The sequence below is a fragment of the Eucalyptus grandis genome, chromosome 8, assembly GCF_016545825.1.
Source record: "Eucalyptus grandis isolate ANBG69807.140 chromosome 8, ASM1654582v1, whole genome shotgun sequence".
Taxonomy (NCBI): Eukaryota; Viridiplantae; Streptophyta; class Magnoliopsida; order Myrtales; family Myrtaceae; genus Eucalyptus; species Eucalyptus grandis.
The window spans coordinates 624841-642506 of record NC_052619.1 but is presented as its reverse complement, the minus strand read 5'-3'; the positions used below and the strand labels follow the sequence as shown (position 1 = coordinate 642506).

The following is a 17666-nucleotide window of genomic DNA, read 5'->3' as shown; positions in this document are numbered from 1 at the left end:
TGTCCTCCAATCTTGGCTCTGGTTCCACCTCCAAGTGAGTTCTCCAACATTCCCCTCTTCATTCACTCCTGCTTTTTGGAACTAATGAGCGTGTGATTTTGTCTTTGATATTGAATGCGTACGTGTAATATGTATCTTTTGCAAGAAGTGTACGTATCTTATGTTGTCGTTGAGAGGAACTATGCTTTGTTAAGAGGTTGGATCAGGCATCTTCAATTCATTCGTGTTCATCTCGTCAACACATGAAATCCCTTGTGCTCACATTCGAGTTCTCTCTTCTTCCCTCATAGTATACTAACTGAGGAATGAGCATGGCTCTAGAGTAGAACCTAGAACCGAAAAACCAAACCGATGGGAATCTTTCTGATTTCAAGTTTCAAAGTATGTAGAGTAGGTTCTAAGTTTCAAAAATCGGGAACCCGTTTCAACAAGTAGATTTTAGGTTTTAGGTAGATGGAATATGGAACTTGGAATAATTTTTTTTTTCTTAGCGTATATCTTGGCGTCTGATGATGAATATATAATCTGAAACAACTAGTCTAAGTTTTCATTTTATAATTGAAACTTTTACTTTGTTAATATTTTATATTTTTGTGTACCCAAATATAAGTTGTGGTTAGTAGGTTGTAGTAACAAGTGGTAGTCATTAAAGGGGATGATTCATTACAATCATTCAATTAATAATCTAAATAAATCTTGAATAAACTATAAAACCGATCTTGAAACCTATAATATGATAGGTTTTTAGTTCTAAAGTCTACAGGATATGTTTCAAGTTTCAAAAAATGAGGAATCTATCCCAATGGAAAGTTATAGGTTCCAAGTTGAACCTATATGGAACCTAGAACTGCTCACTCCTTTACTGACTTGAGGTTCGAAGTGCCCATTTGAGAGGCCCTACCTAAACCCCTCCTCACACATTTCTCTCTTCAGGATCACAAGCAAAGTGGATGAAGACCCTCCAAAGAAGCTTTCCAAGAGCCTAGATCACCACCTAATTGGATCCAAGTCATCAAAAGGCTTCATCTCGATTTTCGTCCGGATTTCGAGAACACTACGATGTAAAATAAGTAAAGGATATTCCCTCCTCTTCCTCTTAGGAAAACAAATATACAAAAAGAATTTTGGGCTACGAGGCGTGTGGACAACCACAATTCCAATTCTCTTTTTACACGCCAACCATTTACTATTTCCATTATCATAGATAAGACGGAATCCTTTTCAGTTCCCTTTTTTACACGCTAACTGCCCATATCATATTGATGTTGCTGAACCACGGGATGCACATTGCACGAGCTCCGTCCAACACTCTCCTATTCAGATTGACCGACCACAACTCCACTCGCCCCATGAATACACGAACCCACCAGTCGGATGGATACCCACCAGTACAATAGTTGAAAACCTCATTCATCATCGAAGTTAGCTATGGAAAGATAAATAAAATAAAATAAAATAATTAAATGACAATGACAATAGTCTAACGTCTTCGTGTAGGTATGTAACACGAAGCGATCGTCATCTGTGAATGTGATGTCAACTGATTTGACCCTTTCGATTCTGAATTTGATCGTAACATTTGAAGTAGCTTTTTGTTGAACGAACTTTCTAAGTTATAGCCGAAGAGATGCTTTTATATATGTATATAATATTGGTTGGAGCTTTGAGCTTAACTTTTTTTGTCAACTTTTCAGCTGTAGAATCAATTTTTGGTTGGGGTTAGGCTTTTACTTCGATTCTCTCTTGCTTTCTCTTGACATCGCTTGTTGTCTCTTCCAAATATGGATTTGATTTCTTGTAGTTTTTACTTGTGAAAATTGGAGTCTTCGTCTCTTCCTCTCTGTTATGTTCTTCTATCTTGCATGTCCAAGGCATATGATAAGAATTGCTAACATCAGAACTGCTAAATGGCCACATTAGAAAGAGGGTGGAAGTGGCCATTGCACTTAATTTATAGGGAAACTTGTCCGATAAGTTCTAACCCTATTGTACGAATGTTAATTCAGTCCTTAATTTTTTGATTTTGTCAATTGACTCTTAAACCTTTGAACTAAATTCCAATGTAGTCATTCCGATTTTTTTTTTCGTAGGAAATCGTTGACGTGACAAGACACCGCGTAGGACATTCGGCGATGACCGAATCGCCACGTCAATCTCGTATAAAGTTATACTTATTTATGAATATTGTTCAGTGAAAGAGCTATAATCCTCTGTCAACTAAATATAAAATTTGGGTAATGAACTTAATGGAATCCAAAAAGCTATTGCTCTAGAATAAAATAAGAGAAGAAATTTTAACTTGCCGGACTCAATTTTTGTTTTAATTTGTACTGCACAAAATAGATTGAATGACGTCTTTATTGGGTGAGATTATTGTACATAGTGTATGAACTAGGGGTGTCATTGAGATGGCTTACTAAGCCATTTGTGGAAGCTGCTAAGAACTCATTCAGCTACAAACCGCCTTTTCTGGACGTTTAAGTGGTTAGGAAATGGATTAATAATGTATTTATTAGCATATAACTTAAAACTCGTCCTTGCGTCCAAGCCGGTCATGGGCATGATATGTTGTGAATAGAGTTACTTTAACAGGATAATCGTCGAAACAGAAAGTATGCGTAATGACACGTAAAAGATGATCGAGAGATAGAGCGTCAAAATGTGAACTTTTACCTAGTTATGACGCCGTACTATATGTTTAAACTGATGAGAAAGGGATAACAATGTACTTATATAATATGACTTAATATGTCTGTTATGTAACAAAGCGACCGAAATAGTTGATAGTCGGTATAAATAAACTAGACATGGGTTTATTGTTGAGCTTTGGCTTGTAATGTCAGACATATTTTTAGCCACTGAAACTAGATTACACAATTAAAAATAGTTTTATTGTATACTGTATAATAACAGGTTTACCAATCTTGAAACTTTGGGTGCGGGTGGTACGGAGTAGTTATGACTTATTTCATAAGAAGTCCGACATGCGAAATCCATATGGTAATATCCACTCAGAGTTGTTACTGCTGATATTCCCTCCCTACCCTTTACCCTATCAAGAAATTTTATTCATTATTGCATCTCATGCATTAACATCATAGCTGCCTATTAAAGTCCTTCAACTCCTTTGGAAAAAGCACAATCGATGCAATTTTAGAGTCTTTCCTTTGTTCACTCGAAGCTTTGAAGCCTCGGTTGGCACGGACCGTCTTTTATTTAATACTTTTTAGACGATGATAAAAGTCAATCAATGTACAAACTACTCAAGAGTTGGCATGACACAGTTACACGCCCTCATAAATTTCAGCAGAATTTAAATAAATAAAAAATAAGGAAACGAGACTAACTAAAGAGATGTGATTGAAAACTTTGAGAAAAAAAGAGAATCAAATTGAGCCATCTTTCAATTAGAGAGAAATAATTTTTGGTAGAGATGAGCAAAACCACTTTAGTGACTATAGTTGCAAACGCTAACATAGTTTGATAATTGAAATATAATATACAAAATTTATAGTTTTCAAATCAAAACAGCTAATTATAATCAAAGAAAAAAAAAGATAACAATCATAATTGTCATTGTCAATGCCGTGATTCTCTGTAAGTAGTTACTAAGAGTTAGTGTATTTATATAAATGCATCAAGAAATTAGTCTTGCACACCTGGTAAACAAATTTGGTATATGCGTTATTTTATTTTATTTTTAGTATTATTGTTAGAAATTGACTCATGGACCATGAACATTCACAATTGCTGGATTGTGGAACTCAACTGGTCAATGCTCGTAAAAGATCTAGTTAATAGTCGGTCAAGTCCTGGCAACTTCTTTTGATGCTAAGACATTGATAAGCATGCTCCATCATATATGTTCATTTTTTTCAAGACATTAGTTACACATGTGCGTTTAGGATGGAATTTCAACTTGAGTAATCTCCGGAAATAGAGGGAATAAAATTAGGCAAGTCCGGAAAATATATCCCCCACCTTCGAGCACTTAGGTGGACCTCGTGAATGTGAGGAATAAGCTAGGGATGGTATCTCTTCCCCTTCAATTCCTAGATCCCAATAACTCAGAATGAGGACTTCTCTACCCCAACACACCAACCAACACCCCCCCAAAAAAAAAAAAAAAAAAAAACCTCCCCTTTTCACACGTGGACGATTGGGTAGTTGATGCTTGGCAGCCGAAGGGTTCGAACTTCAAGATACAGTAGAGATACAGAACTGAACCTCCTAATCAAAGAATAGTCGGCCTTGGAGTTTAGACTATTGTAAAGTTATTATTTGTTGGGACTTTGGAGGGACCATTGTTGCGCGCATGCAATGTCTCGAAAATCAAGCAAATGACCATGATCATGTACGTGTACTGTGCAAAACATGCTTTTCTTCTTTCCTTTTGCATCTGACATGGCTAGAGCTCGAGGCTGAGGCTCATGGCCATGGAGCTCGACCTCGAGCCCAGAGCTTGGGTAACATTAGCTGCTCAAGTTTTGAGCTTGGACTCAAGCTTGTGGCAATGGCCACTTGAGCTTCAAGCTTGTGGTCATGGTGGCCTGAGCTTTGAACTTTCGTCCATGACCGCTAGATTGAGACATTGAAGGATATGGATGCTCAATATGAAGTCTCTAGCTTCCATGGCCATAGGATTCAAGCTTGAGTCTAAAGTTGCTAGCTTGAACTCGATGTAGCAGCAACCATGGCAGCTTGAGCATGAGGTCATGACCATGGTTGCCACATCACAAGGTTACGGCTACAATCACCTAAACTTTGACATTTTGTCACCATGGCGTCACTTGAGCTCAAGCTCAAGGAAGCCATGGCCGTAGCTCGATGCAACACATGTAGCCCAATGAATAGTCTAGTATTTTGCTAAGTTGGCCCAACACATACCCAATATTTTCTTCTCAATCTATGCGTGAGAAACAAGTGTATTGACTTTGTAGAGAGAGAGAGAGAGAGAAAGAGAAATAACGGATAGAGGAGAGAGGAGAGAGGAAGATTTATGCAAAGTGGGTCCAACACGACACATATCACCCAATTAATAGACTAGCATTTTGCTGAGTCAGCCCAACTAGTATTCCCAATATTTTCTTCTCAATCAATGCGTGAGAAACACTTGTATTGACTTTGTAAAGCACCTCGATTGGTATGCTTTGCTCAAGGTGAGATTCCAGCTTGATTTCCCTTCATGTCCATCCCATTTCCCTATATAAAGACCCACCTAGAATTTGCTCAAAATCATCTTCGTGGAGCCTCATTCTCAGAGAAAAACAAGCAAATAAAAAAGCTACTCATCACATTGACACATCAATAAAATAGCGAATGGCTGTCCAACCCAATACATTTCTCACTTCTAAACCCATGAAACCACTTTCCTTTAAGTTGCCTTCGATCGCCAATCCCAGCCACAGATCTCCCAAGTCCATGTCTTCCAATTTTGGCTCTGGCTCCACCTCCAAGTGAGTTTTCCTACATTCCCCTCTTCCATTCATTCCTGCTTTTTAAAGCTAATGAGAGTGTGATGTTGAATGCATGCGTGTACTATGTATCTTTTGCAAGAACTGCACATATCCTATATCGTCTAGAGAAACTATGCTTTGTGATAGTTCCCTTTTAAGAGGTTAAATCAGGCATCTTTAATTCACTGCCTCAAGGATCAATATCATCATCTAAGTTCGTCTAGCCAACACATGAAATCCCTCACGATCGCACTCAAGTTCTCTCTTCTTTTCTCACACCACACTGATTTGAGCATTGGAGTGCTTATTCGGGAGGCCCTCCCTAAGTCCTTCCTCACCCATTTCTCTCTTCGGGTTCACAAGCAAAGTGGATGTAGACCTTCCAAAAAGGCTTTTCAAGAGCCTAGATCACCACCCCGTTGGACCTAAGCATGTCACTAAAAGGCCGTCACTAAAAGGCTTCATCTTGATCCTTGTCTAAACTTCGGTAACACCGCAATGAAAAAACAACTGGAAGGTATTATCTCCTCTTAGGGAAAGACAAATATACAAGAAGAATTTGGGGGTACGAGGCGTGTAGGCACCAGCACTTACAATTTTCTTTTACAAGCCAACCATTTACTATTTCCATAATGACAGATGAGACAGAATCCTATTCTATTCCCTTCCTTACACGCTATTTGTCCATATTATATTGATGTTGCTGAACCCCGTGATGCACCTTGCACAAGCTCCTGCCCAACGCTCTCCTATTCAGCTTGACCGACCACCAATCGACACCGACGTCCCAACACGGATACCCACAAGTACATTAGTAAACAAACCTCACTTATTGAGGTTAGCTATGGCAAAATAAATAAAATAATCTATGAATGTGATCTCAATTGATTTGTCCCTTTCGATTCTGAATTTGATCGTTACATATGAAGTAGCTTCTTGTTGCACAAATTTTCTAAGCTATAGGTGGAAGAGATGCTTTTATTTGAATGTTGGTTGGAGCATTGAGCTTAACTTTTGTCAACGTTTGACCTGTAGAATCAATTTCAGGTTGAGCTTAGGGTTTTTACTTCGATTCTCTCCTGTTTTCTCTTTGGCATGGCTTGTTGTCTCTTCCAATTATGGATTTGATTTCTTGTAGTTTTTACTTGTGAAAATTGGAGTCTTTGTTTCTTCCACTCTGTTATGCTCTTATATCTTGCATCTACAAAGTATGTGATGAAAATTGCTAACATAAGACCTGCCAAATGGCAACATTAGGAAATATAGTTATATTTCCTAAACCTCCATACATAATTTCAATATAGTTATATTCCGGTCAATTTTTATAGGAAATGGCTAACGCAACAAAGTGCCAAGTGGGACGGCCAGTAATAACTAGATTATCATGTCAACCTTATATAAAGCTATACTTTTGAATATTGTTCGGTTAACATTTATGGTACTTTAACAAAATGAAAGTGGGTAAAAGCTTTTGTGATTGGTGGGGAAGTAGTTATGAAACATTAGGCCGTCCCATATAGACAATGAAAGGACAGGGTCTCACAATAGAAACAGTACTAGCATGTGCATTACCTCTGGTGACGGCACCAACCAGCAACCACCAAACTAGCACGGAACTCATGAAACTGTGCAAAGAATTAGGCAGGCTTTACAACGTTATGAAGCAATTCATGACTTTATAGCTATCCTAGGAGATCATTTAACGCAAGGGGCAAGCTAAGACACGAGTTAAGGCTATCAATAACGACTCGTAATCATTTGGTTCTTGTAAATATTCAAGGACTTCTTTATATACAGAGTATCTCTTTATACGCCTTTTTTGTCTGCTAATGGAACTAGATACAATTCGATGAAAAGCATCAGGTGGAATCGGGTAGATTCTTATACGATAAACAAATTCTCAATTCCAAAATGACAGATAAAACAAAAAAGAAACCGGAGAACTGAATTAGCATGAACGAGCTTTCTTATTTTCAGTAGTGTGGAGTGTTCTGGTCAATCCTTATGTTAAGTTCAAATTCCTGAGTATCAGTATGCCAACCGGCCAAAGTTCTTACAATCCATTTGAATCCTCAATCTACTTCCTGTTATTCAAGCGCATAGGGTATACACCCTTTCGAGATTTGACATTTAACTAGATTCAACATCCAATTTGTTCCCTGCTTGTAACGAACCATAAGAAATCGCTAATTATTCAAATGTTTAATCCAGGGAGAACGTCGAGAAGCCTTTTCTTCCTCGCAAGGAGGCACATGTTCAGGTAACCCACTCCATGCCACCTGAAAAGATCGAAATATTCAAATCCATGGAGAAATGGGCTGAGAAGAATGTACTGGTTCACTTGAAACCTGTCGAGAATTGTTGGCAACCACAAGACTTTCTGCCGGATGCAACATCAGATGGATTTGAAGAACAAGTTAGGGAACTTAGGGAGAGGGCTAGGGATATCCCTGATGACTACTTTGTTGCTTTGGTTGGAAGCATGATAACAGAAGAAGCCCTTCCGACTTATCAGACAATGCTTAATACTCTGGATGGAGTTAGAGACGAGACTGCTTCGAGCCTAACACCTTGGGCCGTTTGGACAAGGGCATGGACTGCGGAGGAGAACAGACACGGTGACCTCCTGAACAAGTACTTATACCTGTCTGGACGAGTGGACATGAAGCGAATTGAGAAAACGATTCAGTATCTGATCGGGGCGGGGATGGTAAGATCCTACCTCTACTAAGACCAACTAATATGCAAGTCCATCAGCACAAAATCACACTCATATGCATGCAAATCTTGAGCATCTCAAAGGGACACTGAATGCACTGGAATCATTTTAGTGAATATATATGACCATCGCAACTCTTAATGTTGATTGTCATGTTCAAATATAAGTTATGCCTTTGCAATTGAACAATGATTTATGCACATGACTTTAAAATTGAACTGTCATTTCACGAGATTCAGTTGAGAAGATGCCACCAAAAATTTAAGGCAACTTTGTACTTGCTAAGGCTAATTACCTCTCTATATTTTTGTCCCAGGATCCTCGAACGGAAAATAGTCCCTACCTCTTCTTCATATACACTTCATTTCAAGAAAGAGCGACATCTATTTCTCATGGAAACACAGGCAGGCTTGCTAAGGCGCATGGGGAAATGAAACTGGCTCAAATTTGCGGTATGATTGCATCAGATGAGAAGCGTCATGAAGCAGCCTATACAAAAATCATGGAGAAGCTCTTCGAGATCGATCCAGATGGAACTGTCTTGGCACTTGCCGGCATGATGAGAAAGAGAATCACTATGCCAGCTCATTTGATGTATGATGGTTGTGATGACAACATTTTCTCCCATTACTCGGCTGTTGTACAGAGGCTCGGTGTTTACACAGCGAAGGACTATGCAGATGTCCTGGAGTTTCTGGTGGGAAGGTGGAAGGTGGAGAATCTGACTGGACTTTCAGCAGAGGGAAGAAAAGCCCAGGAATACGTCTGCGGTTTAGTACCAAAAATTAGAAGGCTGGAGGAGAGAGCTTCGGAAAGGGCCGAGGAAGCACTCACTATTCCCTTCAGCTGGATTTCTGATAGACAAGTGAAGCTTTAGGGTACAAATTTCCCACGTAGCGGTTGGAATCAGTCTTTTACAAGCTTTTAATCACAAGATATTTAGATGGCAATAAGAAAATCCCAAGTCGTGTAGGGATATTGCAGTGACATGATCTGTTCAACCTATAGACTCTGTATCTCTGCGTGCTAGAAAAATATTACTACTGGACTAATTTGTGTTAGTCAAAATGGTGCATGTATCATTGCAGTTGCTTATGTAAAAGATTTCCCACTCGTCGAGCCCAAATGTTTTCTATTAGTTGTACAGGGAGAAATGCCTAAGAAATATGAACTTGATGAACTTATGAGGTTAATGGAAACTGGGTTTTTGAGAAGAGAATTATGGACCAAGATCACTAGTGAGAAAAGAAATAATCGTCATTTTAGCTGTTGCTCTTGTTGAGGTGGCGTACTTGGTACAGAAACCATAATAAACTTGGAACAGACAGTTTTAATAGCTATATTTCTTGCATATGAGCTACGGCACCTCCAGCAAAAATAAACACATATCCACCGGTGGATTTTGTTTCATTTAAATCTGCGATACAAATAGCATCATTGTATTCTTTTGATGCAAAAAAAGAAAAAAATCACTATATAGAATGTCATTCTTCTCATTTGCATTGTGTTGCATTCTTCGTCTCAACTATTGTTTTACCATCAAACATATCGCCTTTTTTAATAAAGTTAATCTATATGCATTACCATGTTCAACATAATCAATAAATGTGGCCACACAATATAAAGTAACACAACAGTGGACAAACATATTCGATTTCAATAATACACAAATAGACTCAATCGAGCACACATATACGAACATCACCTCTTAAAAAAAATCAGGTCTAATTGAACTCAATTTTCATCAAATGCAGTTGAATACGGTATTGCATCTTTTCAACATCCATCCAAAGTTAATATATACAAACATAGAACTAAATATTAAAGATCTGAATATTCTCGGATGTCAAAGTAACTTGTAGGCAAACATGAATCACATAATGGCAAATTGATGGACATTTTTTGTTATTTCTTTAGGTTAATATCATTATAAAAAAAAAAAAAGCCTCTAGTACATATATGATAAATTTATCTCAAACTAACTTTTTAATAGCAAAAAACTTCAAACTAGTACACCTATGACAAATTTACCCTCCATTAGTTTCTGTTAAATTTTAACGTCAAATTACTTAATTGAATAACCCGTGGTAATTGATAAGTATACCAGTTTAGGTTTTATCCTCCACTTATCATGGGTGTATTGGTTTGTGATTTTTCATAGTATTAATCCAATTTAATGAAAATTAATGGAGGTAAAATTGCCACAAATATATCAGTTTGGGTTTTTTATGATCAAAAAATTAGTTTAAGATAAATTTATCAAAAATATACAAGTTTTTAGTTTTGGTAGTCAAAAAATTATTTTGAAATAAATTTGTTATAGATTTACTAATTTTAGATTTTTTATGATATTAACCATATTTCTTTTGACATCGGTCATAGACACATCAAAAGAAAAATCAATTTAAATAATGGAGAACTAAGAGATTAACTAATCACGATCTCCTATCTCTTCACTTGAACGACCAATGATTCAGAAAAGAACATAGCACAAAGATCAGAAAAGGAACATGTGTGAATGCTCACGAGGCTGAAGAATGAGGGGATGTTAGAGACTTATCGGATTTATCTTTCAGTAAGCTAATTCATGAGATGAAAATGCCAGATTACCCATTAAATTCAATAGCCACATAAACTTGAGCACTTACCATTTTAATCCCAAAAAATAAAATAAAAGATTAGCCTGATTCCATTCCATTTCTTTTCCATTTTTCCGTTTCTTTCTCTTTCTAAATAGGCACACAGAATCTCGATGTGGTTTAAGAATTTCTCAAAATAGGTAATTGCAAAATTTGTAAGCATTCTCCATGAAGAGTATAGAACCACAAATTCATAAAATATGCTTGATTCAATGACTCAAATTTGAAGAGAACACACTTAATAGGAATTTTCCAGAACTCGATTACGAGACTTCAAATTTTCAAATGTGAATGAAAGGGTCACAAGCTAACAGATATTTTAGATGTCATAACAATAACCGGAAATGCTTGACCCCATTCGCTAATGGCGGACTTTAGCCATTATCGCCATCAGAGGGAGAGATTTCACTTAGCTGAATTAGTGATGTGTTTATCCGATGAATCATTTTTACTCCTCCTCCTCATTGATAACCTCACCGTTGACGCTTCTAACATAATTGCTCTCTATAGCTTTCTCGTGTGTTACGATGAGAACGACAACCAAAGTTCACCCATGGTTTTGCTTGAGAAGACGCACAGAAGCAAAATATGTATAACTAGGGGTGTCAAAATCAAACCGAACCAAGGTTTGGTTTTTTCAGTTTGGTTTTCATTATGTTCGGTTTTCATTAAAAATCGAAACTTTTTTAACCGATTTGGTTTTTATCAGTTCAGTTAACCGAATCAAATCAATAAATGTAAAATATGTTCATTTATTTTTGTTTTATTTTTAAAAAAACGTTTTTTTTCTTTTTTGATTTTCTTTTTCTTTCTTTTTCTTTCTTTTTTCTTCTCCTTCTTCATTGGCCGATCACCAGCTGCCACCATCACCAGCGACCGGCCAATGAAGAAGGAGAAGAAAAGAAACAAAAAGAGAAAGAATAAAAATAATTAAAAAATCGATTTTTTGAAAAATAAAAAATTTATTGAAATGGTTTTACCAAAAATAAAATTATTGAAATGAGTGCATGTAGGAAAAAAAGCAAAATATAAAAACAGAAAAATCGAACCAAATCGAACCGGGATTTCGGCTTGGTTCAATTTCAGTTCAGATCGGATTTCAGTTCGATTCAATAAATTTTCTTATCCGTTTAGTTCGATTCAGTTTGGAAACCATTTACACCCCTATATATAACAGATCTTTCTCTTTTTTTTGGAATGGTATGTTATGATTGTGATTTGGAGATTCTCTTCATACACAAATGAAGAAAGGGTTAATAACGAAATAAATCAAATCATACCTTATAAAGCTACTACAAAAATATGGCTTTTAGATTTTCAAAACTGTTAAAATATCTAACACTTAGATTACCACAACCCACCCCCAACCCCCTTTTCCTCTCCCAATCCCTCACATAAGACTCCCCAAAGTTTGCTCAAAATCGTCTCGTGCAGTCTCGTCCTCAAAGAGCAAACCAAGCTCAGCAGAAAAAAACAACACATATCGTCAACAAACATAAATGGCCCACCAACTCAGTCCATTTCTCACTTCTAAACCGATGAAGTCGCTTTCCTTTAAGTTGCCTCCAATCGCCGATCGCAGCCTCGGATCTTCCAAGTCCATGTCCTCCATTCTTCGCTCTGGGGCGACCTCCAAGTGAGCTTTCAACATTCCCCTTCTTCCATTCACTCGTTCTTCTGGAGCTAACGTAAGTGCTTGATTTACTTCTCATCCTGAATGCACAAAGTATGTATCTTTTGTAAGAACAAGGCATAAGTTATGCCATCGATGAGCGAAACAATGTTATGCAATAGCTCCTTTTAAGAGGTTGAATCAACATCTTCAACTCACCACCATGAAGTAGAGACCCAATGATTCAATCTTCTCGTCTTTGGGTGTGTTTGTTTGAGTGAAAAAAATTCTGCGAATTAGTTTTCTGAATTATTATGCATTTGGTTTGCTCAAAATGATTGATCAATGTAAAACCATTTAGGATCAAAGAAATTATGCATACTTAAAATAAGGAAAATGAATTCACTAACCTGAAAATGGAAAACATTCTATTAGATATTGATTTCCTAAAAGGCAATTTCCCTTATCATGATTTTTTTCTTGAAATAAATATACCCAGAATAAAACCCGAGTCTTCCAGTTACTGCAAACACAAACCTTGAGATACCAAAACAGTAACCCCAAGGATCTCGATCTGTCTCTATCCTGCACCCTCGAATCACCTCACCTCCGGCGCTGGCACCAACCACCCCACCAACACGAAATTTTGGGAACCATGCAAAAAGTTAGGCAAGCTTTACAATATTTTGAAGGAAAGTCATGCTGTTATAGCTATCCTAGAGGATCGCTTCGCTGTAGCGGGAGCATGAGAAAATTGAGCATTTCTTATCACAACCTTTTTTGGGTAGCAGAAGTGTTTGCCGATTCTGTATCACTTGGTTCTTATCAATGATCAAGGAACTTCTGGATAAACCAAGTATCTATCCATAGTCATACGCCTTGTTTTTCTGCCGATTGAATCGATTACAGTTCAAAGAAAAATATCAACTGGAATCAAGTAGATTCTCACTTTCAAACTGAAAGAAAGAAAGCGAAAAAGAAGCTGGAAAACTGAATTAGCACGAACAGACGTAATCATTTTCGATAGGGTGTCGGGTGCTCCAGTCAGTCCTTCCAAAATCCTCATCATCAGTATCCCAGCCAGCCAAAGTTCTTCCAATCCATGTGAATCCACACATCTACTAATCCTATTATTTAAGTGCAGAGGAACACCATTTCACGATTTGACATTGAACTAGATCCAACATCCAATTTGTTTCCGGCTTGTAATGAACCATAAAAGATCATATGTTCGATGCAGGGAGATTGAGAACGTCAAGAAGCCTTCTATTCCTCGTATGGAGGCACATGTTCAGGTAACCCACTCCATGCCACCCGAAAAGATCGAAATATTCAAGTCCATGGAGGATTGGGCCGAGAAGAATGTATTGGTTCACTTGAAACCTGTCGAGAATTGTTGGCAACCACAAGACTTTCTGCCGGATGCAGCATCAGATGGATTTGAAGAACAAGTTAGGGAACTTAGGGAGAGGGCTAGGGAAATCCCTGATGACTACTTTGTTGCTTTGGTTGGAAGCATGATAACAGAAGAAGCCCTCCCTACTTATCAGACAATGCTCAATACTTTGGACGGACTTAGAGACGAAACAGGTTCAAGCCTAACACCTTGGGCCATTTGGACGAGGGCATGGACTGCGGAGGAGAACAGACATGGTGACCTCCTGAACAAGTACTTGTACCTGTCTGGACGGGTGGACATGAAGCGAATTGAGAAAACGATTCAATATCTGATTGGGGCAGGGATGGTGAGATCCTAGCACCACCACGACCAACTAATACTAAAGTGCATCAGCACAAAGTAATTACTCAAATGCCTGCAAATCCTTTCAGCTGAAAGAGACTGAATGCACTGGAATCATTTTGGTTGACATATATGTCCACTGCATCTCGTAATTGTTGATTTTCGTCTTCAAATGTACTTCATGCCTCTGCAATCCAATAGTGATTTATGCACGTGACTTTTATCTTCAGGAGTCATTCCGCAAGAATCAGTTGAGATAGATCCCACTAAAATTTGAGGCAACTCTGTACTTGTTGTAGCTGATTACCTTTCTATATTTTTTTTCCCAGGATCCGCGAGCAGAAAACAGTCCCTATCTCTTGTTTATATACACTTCATTTCAAGAAAGGGCAACATCTATTTCTCACGGAAACACTGGCAGGCTCGCCAAGGCACATGGGGACACGAAATTGGCTCAAATTTGCGGTATAATTGCATCAGATGAGAAGCGTCATGAAGCAGCCTATACAAAAATCATGGAGAAGCTCTTTGAGATCAACCCAGATGGTGCTGTCTTGGCACTTGCCGACATGATGAGAAAGAGAATCACCATGCCAGCACATCTGATGTATGACGGTTGTGATGACAACATTTTCTCCCATTACTCGGCCGTGGTGCAGAGGCTGGGCATTTACACAGCAAAGGACTATTCAGATGTTCTAGAGTTTCTGGTGGGAAGGTGGAAGGTGGAGAAAATGACTGGACTTTCAGCGGAGGGAAGAAGAGCCCAAGACTACGTCTGCCGTTTAATACCAAAAATTAGAAGGCTGGAGGAGAGAGCTGGGGAAAGGGCCGAGGAAGCACTTACTATTCCCTTCAGTTGGATTTCTGATAGACTAGTGAAGCTTTAGGGTAGAAATTTCCCATGTATCGATTTGAATCAGCCTTTCTCGAGCTTGTAGTCACAACATACTTAAAGGACAATAAGAAAATAGCAAGTCAAGTAGGAACATTGCAGTGACGGGATCTATTCAACCTGTAGACTCTGTATCCCGCGCCTTGAAAATTACTACTGGACTGATTTGTGTTGTTAAAATGGCGCATGTATTGTTGCATTTGCTTAGGGATAAGAATGCCATAAGTGTCATCATTTTCATAAGATGCTCACTTGAGCATCACATCTTTTAAAAATTATTCACGTAAGTGCAATAGGCGATTTGTCTCGTGAGAAAATCCAATGTGGCTCACCGGCGAAACAAAATCAACAAGTGAGAAGTTATAATAACAATGTTTAGAGATGTGTTTGAAGAACCCTAACCTAAATTAAAGAAATTGGGGGGCAAAATTCTGTCAAAATTGCCAGTGGTGGTGAAGAACCTAACTCTGAATTTTGGGCAAAAATCTGCAAACGTAGCAAGGGAGAGGTTCATCTATTAGTGAAGAGTCCTAACTCAAAAAGAGGAAGAATGACACTAAAAGTGTCAAAAATTGTGTACGGCATTTATTTTAATGCCGAAGGTTTTCGCCAAATTACTTAAGTGCTAAAATGGAGAAAAATTATCATCTAAGTGCCAACGGTGATAAATTACGGCCAAAATTATACTTGGCTTTTTAATTAAAATTTTAATATGAGTTAGCTTTTTAAAAAAATCAATCCAAGTGGCATTTCCATGTGTACATTCTCCTCTCCGTCCACGTCATTTTTTTCTTTTTTTCTTTTTTTTTCTCTCTTCTTTTCTCCTTCTGCACCCTCTCTACTTCTTTGTTTTCTTCTTGTCATGACCAACCCGATACGCCAACAACCTTCACTAATTTGCCGCCACCAATCACCAGACCACCGCCACCAAAACATTACACCAGTCACCATCTTCACCGGCTAATGGATAGGGGTGAGCATTATGACATCCTCCTCTAGTGCTCGTTCTTTTCTATCTTATTTGTTCTCTGAGTCTTCAATTTGCCAAAATCGAAAGAAACAACTTCTCTGCTCGCTACTCGACACTCGCCTCACTTGCTTTAGGTCACTTATGCTGCTCGCCGCTCGATGCTCGCTTGGTTTATTGCTCCCCACTCAACACTCAATGCTCACTATGTTTGACGCTCACCCCACTCGATCCTTATCGCATGCCTTTCTTAGCTGACCTCACTTGTTATCGAACCCATTTGGTCCATCCGATCCTCAGTTGCTCTTTCAAGGAGTACAAAAAATAAAATAAAAATTATTGGTTGATCCCAATCCCAGGTTGATCCTAGAACCGGACTGGACCGAACCTATTGGGTCAGTCCGGTCCTCAATAACTTTTTCAATGAGCACAAAAAATAAAATAAAAAAATTATCAATTGGTCCCGAGTTGACTCGGGAACCGGAACAAACCCACTGGGTCGATCCGATCCTTGGTTCCAAGCTCAATAAGGTCAATTCTCGGTCCCAAAAATTGAGGACCAACACTGTGCGAGTTTGTCCTAGGGTTAGGGGGTGGATCAACCCAACCCGGACTATGCTCACCCCTACTAATGGAGTCTAGCGATGACGGCCTTGACCCAGGGACATCATCTGCAACCAGCTCTGGGGATCGAAGGAAACGCCATAAAACTACATGGAATCATAGATTTAGACATAGTTTTAGCTATCATGGAAGAAATCATGAATCAATCCTAATTCCGAACATCGATTTGATGAAAACAACTTTATCAGCTCTTTCGGGCAAATAGTCGAACACATCCTAAACGTTTTAAAACGTAAGCTTTGGACTTGATTTTAATGTATTTCTCAGCCTAAACATAGTATGTAGAGCTTTAAGTAATCTCTATTTTGTCATGAATCCATCTCATTCTGTCATGATTTGCTCACGATACCCTAGAATGGACATCCCCATGCAAGAACTACTCAAGAAGCGCCAAACTCTCGCTGAAGAAACCGGTGGCCGAAGCATCTTCAAGTGCTCCAATATCGAGCAAAAGAAAATCTAGAAGCTTCACGAGTAAGAGAAGCACAAGTTTGAGGCCAAATCCCACCGCCAATCTTCCACCTCCGACGCCGCCTCCAAGCCCAATCCCTCCCCCATCTTCATGTGATGTTGTAGAGCTCAAATGAAGAAATGGATGGGAGGGAGAGAGAGAGATGAATGATGTCATTCAACAAGAAATTTTGCCACGTTTTTCTTGCGGACGGCATCGTTTTGAGTCGACAGGTAGATTAAACTGGTCAAACAACATCGTTTTGGGCCTTTTATACTGATTTAGACTTCTAGCAAACCACATCAGCTTAAGATATTAATAATAATAAAAAGGTCACTTCAAATTTCCGGCCAAATTAATTGAAATTCGTACTAAAAATATCACTTTTCAAAAAAATTGGCATTTGAATGATTCAAAAAAACTTTTTACATTAAAGTGAGATTCTTACGTAACTTTCGACACTTCTAATATTATTTTCCTCTCAAAGGAGAAACTCTCTTACGAGTTGCCATTATTATTTATATATTTCCCTCGTCAACGGATCTCGAAACTCAAAGCTAGC

At 38.3% G+C, this 17666-nt stretch overlaps 2 protein-coding genes across 2 annotated transcripts; both read left to right on the top strand.

Moving 5' to 3' along the window:
* The first annotated feature begins 5215 nt into the window (after positions 1–5215).
* Positions 5216–9286, top strand: LOC104456201 (stearoyl-[acyl-carrier-protein] 9-desaturase, chloroplastic). The gene is made up of 3 exons (XM_010070941.3): positions 5216–5456; positions 7668–8166; positions 8492–9286. The coding sequence occupies exons 1-3, from the start codon at positions 5320–5322 to the stop codon at positions 9050–9052; spliced, it is 1197 nt and encodes a 398-aa protein (XP_010069243.2). The 5' UTR covers positions 5216–5319; the 3' UTR covers positions 9053–9286.
* A 3027-nt stretch (positions 9287–12313) lies between these two features.
* Positions 12314–15057, top strand: LOC104456200 (stearoyl-[acyl-carrier-protein] 9-desaturase, chloroplastic). Its single transcript, XM_010070940.2, has 3 exons — positions 12314–12450; positions 13667–14171; positions 14497–15057. The coding sequence occupies exons 1-3, from the start codon at positions 12314–12316 to the stop codon at positions 15055–15057; spliced, it is 1203 nt and encodes a 400-aa protein (XP_010069242.1).
* The last annotated feature ends 2609 nt before the right edge of the window (positions 15058–17666 follow it).

Excerpts from the sequence above, each read along its gene's own strand:
- LOC104456201 (XM_010070941.3), top strand. The coding sequence starts at position 5,320 with ATGGCTGTCCAACCCAATACATTTCTCACTTCTAAACCCATGAAACCA. Across the intron at positions 5,457-7,667 it reads GGCTCTGGCTCCACCTCCAA|GGAGAACGTCGAGAAGCCTT; the intron begins GTGAGTTTTCCT and ends TGTTTAATCCAG. Across the intron at positions 8,167-8,491 it reads ATCTGATCGGGGCGGGGATG|GATCCTCGAACGGAAAATAG; the intron begins GTAAGATCCTAC and ends TTTTTGTCCCAG.
- LOC104456200 (XM_010070940.2), top strand. The coding sequence starts at position 12,314 with ATGGCCCACCAACTCAGTCCATTTCTCACTTCTAAACCGATGAAGTCG. Across the intron at positions 12,451-13,666 it reads CGCTCTGGGGCGACCTCCAA|GGAGATTGAGAACGTCAAGA; the intron begins GTGAGCTTTCAA and ends TGTTCGATGCAG. Across the intron at positions 14,172-14,496 it reads ATCTGATTGGGGCAGGGATG|GATCCGCGAGCAGAAAACAG; the intron begins GTGAGATCCTAG and ends TTTTTTTCCCAG.